General features: G+C 34.7%; 4 protein-coding genes across 11 annotated transcripts in view; 2 read left to right on the top strand and 2 right to left on the bottom strand.

The window, feature by feature from the left end:
• Positions 1-1,481: 1,481 nt before the first annotated feature.
• LOC129238548 (exportin-6) lies at positions 1,482-7,826 on the bottom strand. The gene is made up of 13 exons (XM_054873603.1): positions 7,612-7,826; positions 6,972-7,486; positions 6,489-6,641; positions 6,016-6,398; positions 5,746-5,939; positions 5,174-5,586; positions 4,949-5,100; positions 4,296-4,504; positions 4,047-4,220; positions 2,969-3,138; positions 2,688-2,900; positions 2,200-2,623; positions 1,482-2,112 (listed from the first exon to the last, which is right to left on the bottom strand). Exons 1-13 carry the CDS (start codon positions 7,612-7,614, stop codon positions 2,038-2,040), a joined length of 3,078 nt encoding a protein of 1,025 aa, XP_054729578.1. The 5' UTR covers positions 7,615-7,826; the 3' UTR covers positions 1,482-2,037.
• A 1,903-nt stretch (positions 7,827-9,729) lies between these two features.
• LOC129237702 (ubiquitin carboxyl-terminal hydrolase 30 homolog) lies at positions 9,730-12,761 on the top strand. 2 transcript variants are annotated; one of them, XM_054872589.1, is made up of 6 exons: positions 9,730-9,890; positions 9,984-10,744; positions 10,812-10,901; positions 10,959-11,282; positions 11,534-11,748; positions 11,828-12,761. In XM_054872589.1, exons 1-6 carry the CDS (start codon positions 9,809-9,811, stop codon positions 11,931-11,933), a joined length of 1,578 nt encoding a protein of 525 aa, XP_054728564.1. In that variant the 5' UTR covers positions 9,730-9,808; the 3' UTR covers positions 11,934-12,761. The 2 variants fall into 2 exon arrangements, with proteins under 2 accessions (XP_054728564.1, XP_054728563.1); XM_054872588.1 differs by having other exon boundaries at positions 9,730-9,896.
• Positions 12,661-14,817, bottom strand: LOC129237703 (cell cycle checkpoint protein RAD17). Its single transcript, XM_054872590.1, has 5 exons — positions 14,718-14,817; positions 14,064-14,662; positions 13,694-14,007; positions 13,484-13,627; positions 12,661-13,187 (listed from the first exon to the last, which is right to left on the bottom strand). Exons 1-5 carry the CDS (start codon positions 14,736-14,738, stop codon positions 12,775-12,777), a joined length of 1,491 nt encoding a protein of 496 aa, XP_054728565.1. The 5' UTR covers positions 14,739-14,817; the 3' UTR covers positions 12,661-12,774.
• Positions 14,818-16,047: 1,230 nt separating this feature from the next.
• LOC129239307 (mucin-5AC) overlaps positions 16,048-16,518 on the top strand; it is a 55,339-nt gene continuing 54,868 nt past the window's right edge. For 3 of the 7 annotated variants that reach the window (XM_054874725.1, XM_054874726.1, XM_054874719.1), the window contains exon 1: positions 16,048-16,439. The gene's annotated coding sequence lies outside the window, so the exon portion shown is untranslated. The remainder of the gene's footprint in view (positions 16,440-16,518) is intronic. The other 4 variants (XM_054874724.1, XM_054874723.1, XM_054874720.1 and 1 more) reach the window with 4 other exon arrangements.

Below are 16,518 nucleotides of genomic sequence, written 5' to 3'. Positions count from 1 at the left end.
GTCTTCAAACTTACGTTTCATTATACTTAAATTGAATGAACTTATGATTTAAATAACTGCATACCCAGAATTTCAAAACTTAAAAAGTTGAAATTTTCGATGTATCGGGTGTTTTTTAAACTGCATGAGAACTATCTATATCGGTAACTATAGTCTTAACACGCTGGCGGTATCATCGATCCTTATTTATTTCGAAACGAGCAAGTAGCTGCCATTACGGTCAGCCATGCTGACTAAATTTTCGTTTCAAAAATAAATCAACTTAACATCGACGATATTTGGTTCCAACAAGATGGTGCAACTTGTCATACAGTGCGTTTAACAATCGATTTATTGCAATATTCAAGCCGCCATACCTTCGGATTTATTGGAAAAAGTAGTCGAAAACTCGACTGATCAAATGTGCCATGTAACTCGTAGCCGCAGCGGACTTATGCCGGATATCATAGTCAAAAAATAAATGCCATGAAATTATAACAAAAAAACTATACCAGGGTATAATAAAAAAAAATTTATTCCAACAATATTTCTGTTTTGGATTATCATTTCTCAAGCTCTTAAAGAATCCCTCTATATTTCTGTGAAATTTGTTAAAATTTTGTGAATTTTGTACAAGGTTTAAGTTCTCAAGCTCTTAAAGAAACACCCTACATGTCTTTGAAATTGGTTAAATTTGAGTGAATTTTGTAAAAAGTTTAAGTTCTTAAGCTCTTAAAAACACCCTATATTTCTTTGATATTTGTTAAATTTTAGTGAATTTTGTAAAAAGTTTAAGTTCTCAAGCTCTTAAAAAACACCCTATATTTCTTTGAAATTTGTACAATTTTAGGGAATTTTGTACAAAACTTAAGCTCTTAAACTCGTAAAGAACACCCTATATTTCTTTGAAATTTGTTAAAACCAAGTGAATTTTGTAAAAAGTTTAAGCCCTCAAGCTCTTAAAAAAACACCCTATGTGTCTTTGAAATTTGCTAAATTTTAGTGAATTTTGTCAAAGTTTAAGCTCTCAAACTCGTAAAAAAACACCCTACTTGTCTTTGAAATTTGTTAAAATTTTGTGACTTGTACAAAGTTTAAGCTCTCAAGCTCTTAAAAAACACCCTATATTTCTTTGAAATTTGTTAAAATTTTGTGAATTTTGTACAAACTTTAAGTTCTGAAGCTCTTAAAAAAAAGTTAAAATTTGGTAATTTTTCACGCTCCCATTATTTTGCACACAGGTGTGCACATCCACCAAACATCACAGCAGATTTATATTTAGTACTCAAATACTGTTAGTTAGATATGTCAAGCGCAATGCATTTCAAATAAAATGTTTTTTTCTGAAATTATAATTTATTAAGTTGTTTTGTTTAAAAATTTACTCTTACATGCATGATTTTATCAAGCAGATATTACAAACGACAATATTTTATTATTTTTTTTAATTTAATTTTATTTTATTGCATTAGATAAACTAACATAACCAAGTGTTTTCTCTTAACTTAGTAAAATACTAAAATACATAATGAAATTAACTGCGTGGAGAAATTAGCATATGTAAGGAAGGAAAAATTATTAAATCGAACAAAATTTAAAAGCATAAAAATTTAATATAATTATATATATATGACATGATAAGTTGTTGTAAACTGTAATAAAGTGTAATGGATAAAAAGTGTAAACAAAAATTTTAATAATTGATAAATATAAAATATTTAATTAATATACTTATATGTGAAGACAACAAAATAAAATAATCAACGTACGATGTACCTTAATGTCAGCTGTGCAAATTATGATAGATGAAAATAGTTAATTGTAGTCGTAACAATCTACACTAACGCATGTAGTTGATTTTGTTTCTATACATATATTCGTTACATACAAATAATTATAAAGCAGTCATTTATAAACTGTGAATTTCTTGTCTTACATAAAATGCGTACATATAAATTTATTACATATACTTATATACTTAATTCTACACATGCTGTTGAGTGGCGTTTCAAAATGTCTCGCGAAATTTGTTTTTTTTTTGTTTTACTTTTTCATTTTTTACGTTTGCGTTAGATGTACACTATGCGCATCCTGTATCAGTTGGGATAACTTTTGTGAAAATGTTGGAATGTCCTGTTGAAAATAAATACAAAAACAAAACATATGTAAAGAAACAATGCCGACTTTTTTTTAGCTAGTAATCAGTTGACTATCACTCACAGTTGATAAGCAGATCACATCCAAATATTTCGGATTAACTGGAAATCCAGCCGTCACAAAGCTTTCACGCAACTTTAGATTATCTACTTGACCCATGGCGTAAAGTACGTTCGCCAATAGATCAAAATGCAGCGAACCCTCACCGGACAGTAGTATACTGATAAGCGCGCGCTGAAACGAAGCAAGTAGACTGTCTTGGAAGAGGGCACGCTGAAACAAACGCCACCGCTCGTTTACGGCCTGCATCGATAGCAAGACCTTTCGCACCAGATTTGGATCATTGCCGGATACCAGCACTTGTCCGTAAGCATTTAAAATAGCCATAAAATGTTCTGGATGTAGATTATCACTACTGCTATGCAATAGCGAACCATTATACTGTACATGGGGTTTGTAGAAATACTGCCATTTGTGTAGCAAAACACTGTGCAATGAAAAAGTCACCACATTAAGTACTAGAATAAAATGAAGAGGAACATGGAAATTACTTATCAAAAAGCGCATAAACCATGCCGCTCAAATCAGTGCCGTCAACCAAGCTAGAGTCATGTTGCTGTATCAATGGCAGCACGTGCTCAATGGTGAAACTCAATATGGAAGGCAGCATAGTGGTCCAAGTATTGCCCGGCTGTTGTACGATTATCTGGAACATCTGCAATATTTTCTCCAATACCGCCAACTGATTAAGACTCAATTGTTCTCTATAAAAATAAAAAAAAGGCCAAAATTAGATTTTATAGATTTCATAGATGTTAAGCAAATCACTTACCTGCTGCTGACAGTTATGTAGAGCGTGATCATGTCTTTGATGAATGGCGCACCAAATTGGTTTAACAGGCTACGTAATATACTTAAACTAAACTCGGCTGCGGAAATGGGAATAGAGTTATTGCTTATGCCGAAACTGTTGAAAAGCATTAATGCTTTCGTGATGATGGGCTAATGTGGAAGAGAAATTAAAACATTATGAACGTTAAATTTTTGTCAAACGGTATAGCAGATATGTGCCTCGTTAGAGACCGAATATATTTCAATCTAATGAAGAGTTCTAAGACATTTTTAAAATAGAAGTTCTTTACGGTAACAATAGCAAATTTTAACTGCTTGGATCTGATTGACTCGGTAGTATTAAATTATTTTCATTAAAAGCTCAAATGTTAAATGTTCCAAGCTCAATCTACACCCTAAATATGTTAATTTAATTTAATCACTCCCTACAGCATTTATTAAAATTTGAAATCGATTTTTTTTTAATTATTGCTAAAGAATTATTTTTGGAGAGATAAAAAATTAATAAATAATTGGCGCTTACACCCTTTTGGGGTGTTTGGCCGAGCTCCTCCTCCTCCTACTTTTGGCGTGCGCCTTTATGTTGTTCCACAAATGGAGGACTCTACAGTTTTGAGCCGACTCTGAAAGGCAGATATTTTTATGAGGAGCTTTTTCATGGCAGAAATACACTCGGAGATTTGCTTTGCCTGCCGAAGGGTGATCACTAATAAAAAAACTTTATATCATTTTCGTGTTTCATGCAGAGATATTCGAACCTACGCACTTCAGTTAAATTAGATTAGATTCTTTATGAGGCTTGCACTTCGACCCCATGATCTTTTGTGCCCTCTACTCATCACAGTACCTCATCCAGACCCAGTTCTCTTGTTATACTGGGGATGGAGCTGGGTTGGATTGAGTGTATGAGCCTTTCTTCTGGCTGCAGTTGCCCAAGATGTCTCAACCATCTTCGCGCTATAGCACTGCATTCTAGGAGAAGGGTAGTCACGAACCAACCCATTCAGCTAACGGCGTCCGAATTAATGTAATACAAACTAATTAATTTATCTATTTACCTTAAATGCATTTGCTAATATGTCTTTTGTGGTGTTGCAAGAGTCCTTAAAGTATTCTATGACCTCACTGAATATACTCAAAATATTGGGCATGATTGATGAAATTTTCGATACGGTTGTTTGCGAGTCAAGTTCAAGGAAATTTTGTGCTAGACATTTCACGTATTCATAGAGCTGCGAAAAAAGATAATAAGCAACAATTTAATTGATCTGAATATATGGAAATTGATGTGATGCATATAAACGTACATGATTACAACGCCATGTGTAATCCTGTTGCTGCTCTTCTACAGTTTTCGGTAGAGCTAAGTAGCCAATAAGGCTAATATAGATATTGGCGATAGCCTGACGCGGTAGATGTGTCAATTTGGGACCAGCCTGCATCAATCGGATAACGCATAGTGTCTCCAATAAACGTTTTGGTCTTATCACAGTCGAAATACAAAGCAGCAATTGACCTAAAAGTATTAAAATATTTAATTAGCGTGTTTGACATAAATAAAACTGAATTTAAATTATAACATCGACAAGTTTAATTTTCCGTAATAGTAGTAATTGTTATGGTGCTCACATTCACCAACGTAAACGTACGTCCGTATCAGCTGACACGATGAAACTAATGAGAGGCCCATGTAAATGAATTCTCACCACTCTTCCGTTCCGTAGTATCGTAGATGGTTGTTCCATCGTGTCAGCTGATACGGGCGTACGGGCGTACGTTTACGTTGGTGAGTGTGGGCATCATTACTCTGCAGTGAGTGTATTTCCAATTTTAATAAACAAATTTATTTTGTGCATTTGCATTGTTTATAATATTGAAGAAGTCGGAAATTTTTTTAATTGTGACAATAACATTTTGAACGCAATTTGAAGAATTTTGAAATGTTTTAAAAGAGCCTTACTTCCTGATATTGCAACCACCGGTGCCACCGCAACATGGTCCGGCAATAAAATAACACCGAGCGCGTCAAAGAGGCATTGAATGACTCCATCATGCTTCAGGTTGATCGATATTGGTAAAATACTACGCATCGCCATCAGTATTTGAGCATATCTGTAAAAAGAGTAGCAGTGTTTTAAACCTTTACCCTATTAACATTGAACATATTCGTTTGATTACAACTTACAAGTAATCAAAATCAGTCTGGAACGTTGATTTATCTAGATTCAAAGTTGATATTTTGTTACTAGTAAAGAATTTGAGCAATGTCAAGAGGTTTTCCGTAAGCAGCTTCAACTGACTGGTTACTTGTGCACCCACTTCCGGTGAATTGGCATCCAATAGTGGTGATAAACGTACCACAGCCTGACAGACCGTTGACAAATCACGCAGATGCTCGTTAAAGCTTTGACTTTTCAATTTTCTACCTAACTCATATAGTTTTCCGTTATCGAGATCATTTTCCAAAGACAGGAGATAAACGTGAGGGCGCGTCCAATGTGCGGAAACTTGTGCGAAAACAGCATTGGGCCGAGTTTCCGCTACAAGAGCTACGCATTCAATACACTGCGACAAAAATTGTTGCCACTCAGTTTGTGTCTATTAATAAAGAGATAATGTGAGCAAAATACACAAATTATTTGTTTGTTTTGTAAATAAACTGAATATTAAAAAATTAGATGCTATTCAATGTAAAACGCAATACCATTGGATCACTTAAGCTATGCAAATGTGTCTCACTCATTGTTTTTTACGTACGTTTTCTTCCATTAACTCATTGTCTAGTAGCTCCAACTCAGATTTATTGAACTCAAACAATATGCGGCGCATTATCTCCACGACTAGTTGATACAGTACATCATTGTAGCGATTTTGTTTTGAGCTCATCACAAGACCTTTCATAATTGGAGTCCATATTTCAAGTTTTTCCGTAAAATCTAGGGCACCATTCTCTAATGAACACGTGTGATTTTGATTATTTAAATTGAAAGAAATAAACTGTGAGTAAGCATGTTTAGTATTGCTTACTTGATATTGTGCAACAATAAAGCGATTTAAGAAATGATTCTAATAAATCATTATGCTGCACCATCTTCGACCAATATCGGTCTGCATAGAGGCGCAGTAGTTCCCTAAATTTATCTGCATACATCTCGCTTTGTTGCTTAGTCGTATTATGTTGTTCCAAAAGGCCATTTACACCCGTCATCATAGTTAATGTGTGGGGCAGTGGCTTCTGGAGATACATCAGCTCGTTTAGCACAGATAGTGCAGCCAAGGAGATGTGAGGTTGTGAGGCACGCCATTGCGCTAAGTCTAAAATGCTCATAAGAAAATATTCTGAGATCAATTCAGTGCGAGTCCATGAGACGAGGTGTTGCACACATGTAAGTAGCTCCAATACTGCGGAACTGCACAAATAATAAAAACGCATTAACATACATTCATATGCAACTAGGAAATCACACATATTAGAAAACAGTTATTGAAACATACATTACCTAAATTGATTGTCATTTGGCAGCGACGTAGATAGGGCATAATCCACTAGAGTGTTGGGTAGGGAATGGATGTCTTTATCGTTGATATGGCAAACCGTGATTAGTAAATACTTAGTGAGTAAATCCAGAATTTCGGGTATACACATGGATATGCTAAACATCAAACAAAAAACACATTAACAATATACAACAAATACAAAGTGTTGGTAGGGTATATCTGGGATTTGATTTGTTAAAGCGAATTATTGCAACATTTAGTAAATACATAGGCATCGGTTTTATGTTTAATAAGCAGATGGATTTATGTACCAATTTTGATTCAGAAGGCGATACAAATTGTATCGGACCAAGAAAATTTGCGTCACACTTTGCGGCAAATTGTCACACAAACGATATTGCTTTTTGTTCACCAATCACTAATTTAAGGCTATTTAAACATTACATGCGCGAAAATCATTTACAATTGATTGTAAATAGGCTTACCAAGAATGAAAATAATTCTGACGCTCCGTTGTTACGCAGTCACGATTGTTGATTACCTCTTCTGATGTGATGCGTAGCAGTGTAATGCCCAAAACAAATTTTTCCGAGCGAATTAATTCTAAACAGTGGCCTATGTAGCTGGGATGATCGTCAGGAAACTCACGTTTTCCTATAAGTGCAATTAATTGTGCGAATGTATCACGTTGTCGTCGCGGCACATTTGTTACAGATAAATTTGCGTAGGTATTCCATAATGTTTCACGCAGTAGAGTTCTGTCGCTGCTAGTCAAGTGAGACCAGCGACGTGAAATCCAATGTTCCAAAGTTGAGGTACCGAAGAACCAGAGGTATTGATTTGTTTCAATCGAAGCAGCCACCTGCAGACTTATTTGCCAAGAGCTTGGTTGTCCTCTAAACACAATTAGTTCGGTTTCAATTTCACGTTTGCGTATATTAGGCGTGGCGGGTTCGTGGAATTCTTGAAGTAGCGCCTCTACCACAGACAACGAGGAAGACTAAACAAATATAGGTAAAAAATGTATTATGCAGTAAGGATCGTTGGAATAAACAACGAGTCACATTTGGGTTGGACGTAGGTCCACAAAAAAGAAATGTGGTGCTGATAACGATTGTTACTCACCATTTTCTGGTATGTCGCAGTGGCAGTCAATCCCAATCTTAAGACGTTATCAAGTTGTGCAGATATAAGTTTATTCTCGACTATTTTAATTCAAATTGTCCATAACACTTTTTCCGTTGTTATTTTTCAGTAATAATACAAGAATTGTCCAACTTGTCGCTTCAAGAAAACATTGGAGCAACGAAATTGGCGAAATCATGAAAAGCGAATGCTGCGGCAGAGACGGTTTTGACGTTTTCTCTTATCTACATACAACCCATACAGACAATACAAATGTTGGTGCAAAATGTAGTCGATAGTACTCTTATTCTGATTGAAACGGTTATAAAAATTAAGAAAATATCGAAGGTTAAATGCCAATTTTACGCAATTTTGAAACATTAAAATCTTCAAAAGCAAAAAAGCAAAAAAGAGTACATCATTGGAAAAATAATTAAAATATCTTTTTTTAGAACAATAGATCATAAAAAAGGTCGATCGAACAAAAAGGATCTATCGAATATAATTTTTAATTTAATTTTTAATAATTAAAAAAACTTTTTTTAGAAAAATAGATCATAAAAAAAGGTCTTTCTACCATAAAAAATTATATCGAATCTCATTTTTACCGATTTTAGTACAACAAGGATCAAGACGTGTCAGCCGACAGAGGTAAGGATAATTCCGGATTATCATATATTGTATCATATTATACATACATATACATACTATTATATTAATACATACGTAAACCATGTCATATTGTATCATACATAGATACATATGTATGTACATCCAAATATTAATAAAAAAATGATAATAACTCGAGACTGACACGCTTCTTTTTCTTTCTCTTAAAAAAAAATATTATCGGAGCGACCGTGGAGGCCTCACATATTAAACCTCGCACCTGCGTCGCTCTCCAATGATAACTTTAAAGAAACTTAAGAATAAGTAGATAACATAAAATAAATAAAAAAATAATTGGCGCGTATATTTCTGTTAAGTGTTTGGTCGAGCTCCTCTTCCAATTTATGGCGTGCGTCTTGATGTTGTTCTACAAATGGAGGGACCTACAGTTTTAAGCCGACTCCGAACGGTAGATATTTTTTATAAGAAGGTTTTACGTGGCATTGCCTGCTGGGGAGCGACCGCTATTAGAAACCACTTTTGCTATCAATTCATATTCCGCGGTCAGAATTTCAACCTGTACACTTTCGAATGGTAAGAATAAAATATTCGAAAAATCCATCTTCAATTCGTCACTTTCCTACTCGGTTGAAGAAAAACTGATATAAATAACTCATTTCTGATATTAGGCAAATTTCATTTTCATACAGCGAATATTTTGGTGATTCTTTTTCGCGAACTCCATTATTTGCGAATGAAACTCGGTGCCCCTCTCCATTCCTCATTTCCAACTCTTCTACAAGTTACGAGTGGCAGCAAATCTCATTAACTGTATTTCTGTTACTGTTATTCGCATGATCAAAGATCGGGATCTGAGAAAATATTATTCGCACATATACAACATCAACGCTGTGAATCTGATAGATATCTGGTACAATTTATGGTCCGTTCTGTTCTTATTATTTATAGTCATAAATTTTTGGTAGCACTGATAAGTGATTGTGTACATAAACGTGAAATTATATGAAACAAATTAGAAAAGTTTTTATTTCCGGATTAAATTTCATGTTGAATGAGGTTTTTGCAGATAATTTTAATACTACGCCATAACGCTCTGAAAAAACGCCGATTTTTACTTGATACATTGTTCTCTCGAAAATGTGTATTATTTATAGATCCTTTATCAACGCTGCCAATACCCATAAAAATGGTCCGGATCATTCCTGTGAGATTGATCGGGACAATGAATTGGATAGCTCAAGAACAAATACTAATTAAAGACTTACATCAAGTTTCCCTACTCTTTTCCAGTGCTGCCAACATATGTTTATTAACGTCAGTTAAGGAATCGAAGACGGGTTAATTATTAACTAAGTATTTACAGAACGCCTACTGGAAATTTAAAAAATGTGCTCTCTGCTTTAAAATACGCCATATCAGCTGTTTCTTAACGTTGCCATACTAATTTCTTTAAATTTACTAATTTTCAAGTCATTGGGCATGTCTGGCTTACTGAAACACAGTCAGATATCGAAAAGAAAATATGTGAAAAAGTCGGAAAATATATAAATAAAATAAGAAAAATATAATGGAAGGTGAAAAAATTTTAATGGCTGCAGGAGTGACTGTCGCTGCTGTAGTTGGTGCATTTGTATTCTGGGGTCCTTCAGGTAAATGTAATAATCTCTACTGGTAATCCGAGGGATTTCTATTCATTTTTTTTATTATTTTATTCATCAACATGTTAACCGACAAATACATAGGTTCTTCACGTCTGCGGCAACGAAGAGGACAAATAGCTGGACTACACAACTTTGGACAAACTTGCTTTTTAAATACATTGCTTCAGGCTCTTGCTGCCTGTCCCCAATTTATAGCTTGGCTGCAGTTATATAATAATGTCAACTCCGACAGAAAGAGCCTGATATCATCCCTGTTGAACACACTTGAAGTAATAAATGGCACTCACTCCACTTTGCGTGGGGATCCTTACTCTCCAGGTGCAGTGATGCGTGCTCTTCACGCACTAGGATGGGTTATACCACAGGAAGAACACGATGCTCACGAATTATTTCATGTAATGTTAGCGTCTCTAGAAGAAGAGGCTTTGAGGCCCAAGAAAGTCGGTTGTCTTTCAGATGCATTACCCGTTTTGATCGGCGGAGGTGATGGAGAGCAACCAGATAGACCATCTAGTGCTATGCTAACAGATTTCTTAAATACTGACTACGATGAATCTACAAATTTAACACGTTTGGTACGTTCAGAAGCCCACACGCCGGATTCACCTTCATCAGTATGCGAACGCGAAATGTGCTCCGGCGAAGGGGGTGCAGCTGGTACATCTCCAACTGAAATAATGGACTTCGATCCACTGGCTTCTCCAGTATTGGGTGGACAACGAGTCAGTCGAGCTCGCACAGCCCAACTAACCAGATATCCTTGGTCAGAAGGTTTAAATAAACGTGTGTCTACATCATGTCGGTCATTGGAGCGATTAAGCCGTGGTCCGGGAAGAGTGTCGGTGAGTATTAGAAGTATTTTCAAACCAGTTAATACAGGCGATTTTGCCATTTTTGTAATAATTCCAGATTTGGTCTGATCAAATGCCTACTCATGTAGCTATACCCTTTCAAGGAGCAATGGGTACGCAAATTGTTTGCAACGGTTGCGGGTTCAAAGTGTGTAAAAACAAGTAGTAAAAATATACAATTTACGATTTTAACTTTTCTCTGTAGTCAACTGTGCGTTACGACAAGTTTGACAGTGTAACTTTGAATTTGCCACCTCAGCGTCGTTCGGGTCTTAGCTTGGGACATTTGCTGAGCGAATATATAACATCTGAAGAATTGAACGATGTAAAATGTGAATCCTGTAACGAAACCACCAATCACATCAAATCGCTGACATTCGCCAAATTGCCTGCTTGCCTCTGTGTACATATTGCTCGTACGGTATGGCTGCCAACTGGTCAAATTTGCAAGCGGCAAGACTACGTACATTTCCCCGAAAGTTTGTCAATGGCCCCATACAGCTTTGTCCAACCGCATTTGAACAGCCAGGTGAGTAGCAATAAATGATACAAATAATAAGTTAAATAAAGTAAAAATTTAGATTAGAAGAAAAACTAAACACACAAAAACTAGTAAGGACAAATTAAGTATATAAAGTTGCACAAAACTACATATTTGCATGTATATATAAATACGAAAAGATGCTTTCGAAAATATCTTCCTTTTACATATTTTACACATACACATATAGTTACTTCTTGCAATAAAAAATAATAATTTTTGAATTGTTTACCATCCAGGCTGGCACACCATGGGGATCTACGATGTCGCTTTTCTCTTCTAGTTTGCCCATGAACAGTTTGGGGGGTAGTGGCAATGATTCATACGGAAGTGCGTTCGGCACAATGTTCCCCAAAAATCTATACAGACTCTTAGCTGTCGTTGTTCACTCCGGTGAAGCAAGCAGTGGTCATTTCGTAACTTATCGACGAGGAGCTTTACGGAACGCACATCGGTATGCAATAGTGAACACATATGTACACAAGTAGATTAGTGCTAATTATTTTTGTTTCTATTTTTGTCACAATGTATAGCTGGTTCTACACCTCAGACACTGTTGTACGTGAAGTTTCCATAGAAGAAGTACTTAGCGTACCAGCTTATTTGCTCTTTTATGATCGTGGTCCACAGCGACGCTAAACAATATTTCGGGAAGGGTGGGAAACTCATTTATTCTGATACCGTAACAATCTAGTTTATGTCATTGATAATTTAAGTTTATTATAAATGCATACATATGTCTAGTTGCTGTAGAATTAAAAAACAATATTTTTTTGTTATTCAGAGATCTGCGGCTTCTAAATGTTAATCTATTCGATGTGATAGTAAACTAATCCTTTATAGGAATTGCAAGATCTCTATTAAATATATGAATTCAATTATGCTCTCTGCAATATGGCTCCACATCATACATTCAGCATTTTTTGATAATTTTATATGACTTAATATCTAAGTGTTATGGGAAAAAATATTTCCAGCTCAATATTTTCGAAAGTGCCATTTTGATTAGTCGAACTATTTATGACTGTACATTACGCTGAATAGGTTATTTTTGTAATTATATATTATAATTTCTTAAGACCGTTATCTTTAACAGCATTTGTTAATCAATTCATTGAAAAATGTTTTCTATAGCTGTAAGTTTTTCATTATAAGATTTTAAAGCATTTAAATCAGATTATTTACGAATTTACTTTGCGGTTTACATACAAATATGTACGTTTTATATGGAAATTGAAAAATGCATTGAACCAATTACATACATATAAATGAAAATAAAACATTATTTGTTTATAGGTATGTACTAGGAACTAGGAAAGTTTATTCAATAACATTGATCGATCAGAATATGAAAAACAGAAACGAGTTGAAGGCATTCAATGTACTTTAATATATTACTATGCGAAAACTTAATCTCTCAGATATTTAATAAATAAGGTTCTTACTATTCGAAATAAACTCATAAAATACATTTTAATTATTATTTGGTCGAGCTGATGTTTTTAGAGCCATGAATGATTTCCACGTAACTTTTATAATCTGTTGCGTATACGTTTTTGGATATGCACTGTAGAGGTAGCGGTTTACATAAAGCGTCTTGCTGATAACGCTTTGGTGCTCTAACTGGGATCCACGCGCTGACTGGAGTCTCGTTCGCTACCATTATACTCCGTATAGCTATATTAAGCGCGATCAGTGCCAACGATTCCTCGCGATATTCGGTAATAATGTTGTCAGCAATGCTCAGGTTATTCGTTGCTGCAACAACGTGTTCAATATCGCCGAAATGTGGAAGGTAATTAGCATGCATAAGATCAATAAATCGCTTCGGTTCAGATGCAAAACTTTCGCTTATATCTTCTGGATTGTGCATGAAATTACCATTGGACATACCTATGAGAAAATCAATTAAGAATTAGGATTTCTACAACTTAATTTAGATAATGTTCCGAAAGAACAAATTGCATTGTATGCATTTTAAGAATCTATATTTAAAATAGCGCACATTATGAATTACTCAAAAAATTGAAGGCCCTAGTGTATAATGCCGTCTCCGAATGGTAAATTCTTTTATAAAAGGGGTTTTTAATAAACTACAGCACTAACTATAAAAAATTTGGAGCACTTTAGATTTCTCGGTAGTCATAAAACCAGAAACGAGATTTATCAATTGATTTCAGTATACATACGTTTGGGATTGAAAACTCGTCCCAATGCATGAAACATCGTTAGTGATTCATCACGACGAATCGTTTTAAGCGTTGATACTTGTTTTTTAGATTTTCCCTTGTTGTCACATGATTCCACACGCTCTGTAGGCAAAGTACCAGTACCTATGTATAATTAAAGCATTTAAACATATTGATCTATCTTCTTATATAGTTTATATTATTCGTTACCCTTTAGTGAAGCAAAGTGCAGATTTATCAGTGCGTTGCGAATATCACCTTGCGCAGCAAATACTATCGAGTCGATAACCGATTGTGAAGGCACATTGTAATTAGCGGCTATTTGTGGCTCCCTCATTAGAGTACAAAATCTTTTCATCGCCTTCTGTAATAGAGTCACTGCGATTGGATTAAAACCAATATGGTTTATATGAAATTTATTTTTCAGCTGCTCAGTAAAGATGTTATAACTTATATTTAAAGAACGAGTTTTGGAATCCGTTACTATAAATATAAGCGGCGATTTTCCATATTTCGAAAATTCTCTGCAAAATATAAGAAGATAATCAACATTACATTACACTTAAATTTCATTATTTACTCCAGAATAGTTTCAAAAGTCTCGGCATTTGAAATTATCATGTTGGGAAAATCCTCCACTAGCACCAGACGCTTTTGACCACCGACTAATGATTTATACCGAGACGAACGAAATAAAAACGACTTAAACATTTCTATTTGGGATCCTATGTAACTATTAGTTTGATCTCCTAAGACGTTAATTAATTCACAGTCAACTGGATTAATCCATTCGTGCAGTTCATAATTTAGTGATCGTGATATAACACGTACGGCTGTAGTTTTTCCCGAACCAGATGGCCCGGTAAGCAGGCATATTTGTGCAGGATGTTGTTTACTTACGGCTTCATAATGCATTAGCCAGTTTTGTAGTTCTGCTAGTTTTTTCGTATGTACTGCGACTTCTTCACATTTACTTGGTTCAAATGCATTAATCCAATTGGAACTATTTTTGGAGGATTTGGTTTGAGTTTTCTCCACTTTAGGATTCTGTAGCGTTTGTATGTCATTTCTATTCTCTTGTTTGTTATCAGCGAAGCTGCTCCCATTCTCAAAATCATTTGTTTTATCAGAGGCCTCAAATTTGGATTGATTAGCAAAAGCTGAATTGCTCCAAGCACGCTACGTTAATGATAAAATGTTAAATAATTGAATAACACAAATTATGAGGATATACTTTACGCGATGCCGGATTCATCGTTTCCGCCCCATTTCCTTTTTAAATATGCTAAGCCAATTTACAATTTACTAATTTAGTCTCGCAACTCAAAGGTGTCCTCTCCGCAATTAGAAATGTTAAGAATTAATCTATACACATATTGTAATCGATATTTTAATTTGTAAAAGTTATCGATGTTTTCAGGAAAGATCACATATATTGATAAATTATTATATACCCCACAGTGGTTTCCCTGGAGACTTGAGCAATTATTTTGTCCGTGGCGATATTGGTAAATTCCGTTCAACTTTTTTCATGTATGTAAATGCAAATATGGGCTGAAACTCAAATAATTTGAATTTTCGATATTGGTAAAGTTCCGTTCAATTTTTTTATGTACATATGTAAGTGCAAATATCGGCGTGAAACCCAAATAATTTGAATTTTGAATGGTTGTACTGAAATATATACAAATATACATAAGTGCTGTTCTGAAATCAATTTATTCACTTATTGAGTAGAAAATGGAGTTCTTTCCGAATATTTAGACTGTTAAGTAAGAAGAAACATAAATGTGCAACAATACTCAACCCGACTCGCAAATAGATGTCACTTGGAAACTGTACATATCAGTAAGGGTTTAATATCAATTTTTAATAATGGATTAGAAATGTATAATACAGTACTTGAATAAATAAAAAGAATAAGAACCATCAGATTGTTTAGATAAAAGGTAGGCTTATGGCTAAATGATGCGGACTGAAAGGCAGTCCATTTCAACCGCAAAAAATGCAACGGGGAGGATTGCAAACTAGTCCTTTCCAACTGCCTATACAAGTTGACTGAATGAAATGATGGCGCGGATTGGACACTAGACCGCCGATTCGAATTAAATCGAGAAAAAACACAAAAATTGTAAACTTGTTTTAATATTAAAATTTAAAAAATTTCTAAAAATAGTAAAAATATAAAATCAGACTTCTGGCCGATAAATTTTTGAAATTGTATTTCTACATATGAATAATTGCATTAACCGTGGGCTATTAATAAATAATTTAGGGGTTCATAGTACGCAGTAATTTTTATTTTTGGTGTTTTTTTATTCGGTTACCTAAACAGCAGCTCCATTTTCCCTTATACTTTACCAGAAATTAACTGATTCTGATAAAGTTTGATTCGCTAACCTGACATTGAGCAATTGCTGTTTACCTATCTACCGGTTATTTTCTTATTATTCGATTAATTAGACATTGAGGAATCATTCACCATGTGTAGACTTTAACATGTTTCAGAGGAGACCTTCTTTGGGGAGTAATTTCAAAGTTGAGATATGGCAACGCTGTATATGAGTATATCGGGAGTTTGCTCTGTGGAAATAATTTCGATAGATGGACTTAAAATTGTTTAAAAACTATAATAAAACTCTTTTTGTTCGTTGAAAAGTTCTTAAGACCGGCAGTAATTGTTTCTTCGCTGTAGTAATGTGAAAATTGGTGTCGAATGTACGCTTTTGACGAGTAATTGGATGATGAAAATTTTAAATTTCTCGTAGTTGGCGTTTACTTTTCGATGCAGTCGTTCTATAAATTTTCTGTCTGTGCGTGTGGTGGGTGTGAGCGGGATAGCAAAATGTGCGTGCGTGCGTGCGTAAAAAGTGCCAAAGTGGAATTAAAAATACACAAATGAGTGAATAATAAAAATACAAAATATTAATTGAAAGATGAGCATGATCATTAAAAAGTGCATATACTCTACTTAATTTAAGCTTATAAAAAATAGTATTTTCATTGTCGATCGTCTCTTCGACACACTTTCCAAA

Source organism: Anastrepha obliqua, chromosome 2, assembly GCF_027943255.1.
Source record: "Anastrepha obliqua isolate idAnaObli1 chromosome 2, idAnaObli1_1.0, whole genome shotgun sequence".
Lineage (NCBI taxonomy): Eukaryota > Metazoa > Arthropoda > Insecta > Diptera > Tephritidae > Anastrepha > Anastrepha obliqua.
This window is presented reverse-complemented; position numbering and strand designations above follow the sequence as displayed.

What these genes read in the sequence shown, in the direction of transcription:
- LOC129237703 (XM_054872590.1), bottom strand. Translation starts at nt 14,738, where the DNA reads ATGAATCCGGCATCGCGTAAA. An exon ending in TGAATCCGGCATCGCGTAAA is followed by an intron (nt 14,663 to 14,717) that starts GTATATCCTCAT and finishes TCATTAACGTAG; the next exon opens with CGTGCTTGGAGCAATTCAGC. An exon ending in ACTTTTGAAACTATTCTGGA is followed by an intron (nt 14,008 to 14,063) that starts GTAAATAATGAA and finishes TATATTTTGCAG; the next exon opens with AGAATTTTCGAAATATGGAA.
- LOC129237702 (XM_054872588.1), top strand. Translation starts at nt 9,809, where the DNA reads ATGGAAGGTGAAAAAATTTTAATGGCTGCAGGAGTGACTGTCGCTGCT. An exon ending in AACCGCATTTGAACAGCCAG is followed by an intron (nt 11,283 to 11,533) that starts GTGAGTAGCAAT and finishes TTTACCATCCAG; the next exon opens with GCTGGCACACCATGGGGATC. An exon ending in GCTTTACGGAACGCACATCG is followed by an intron (nt 11,749 to 11,827) that starts GTATGCAATAGT and finishes CACAATGTATAG; the next exon opens with CTGGTTCTACACCTCAGACA.
- LOC129238548 (XM_054873603.1), bottom strand. An exon ending in CCAAATGACAATCAATTTAG is followed by an intron (nt 6,399 to 6,488) that starts GTAATGTATGTT and finishes TTATTTGTGCAG; the next exon opens with TTCCGCAGTATTGGAGCTAC. An exon ending in ATGTGATCTGCTTATCAACT is followed by an intron (nt 2,113 to 2,199) that starts GTGAGTGATAGT and finishes TATTTTCAACAG; the next exon opens with GACATTCCAACATTTTCACA.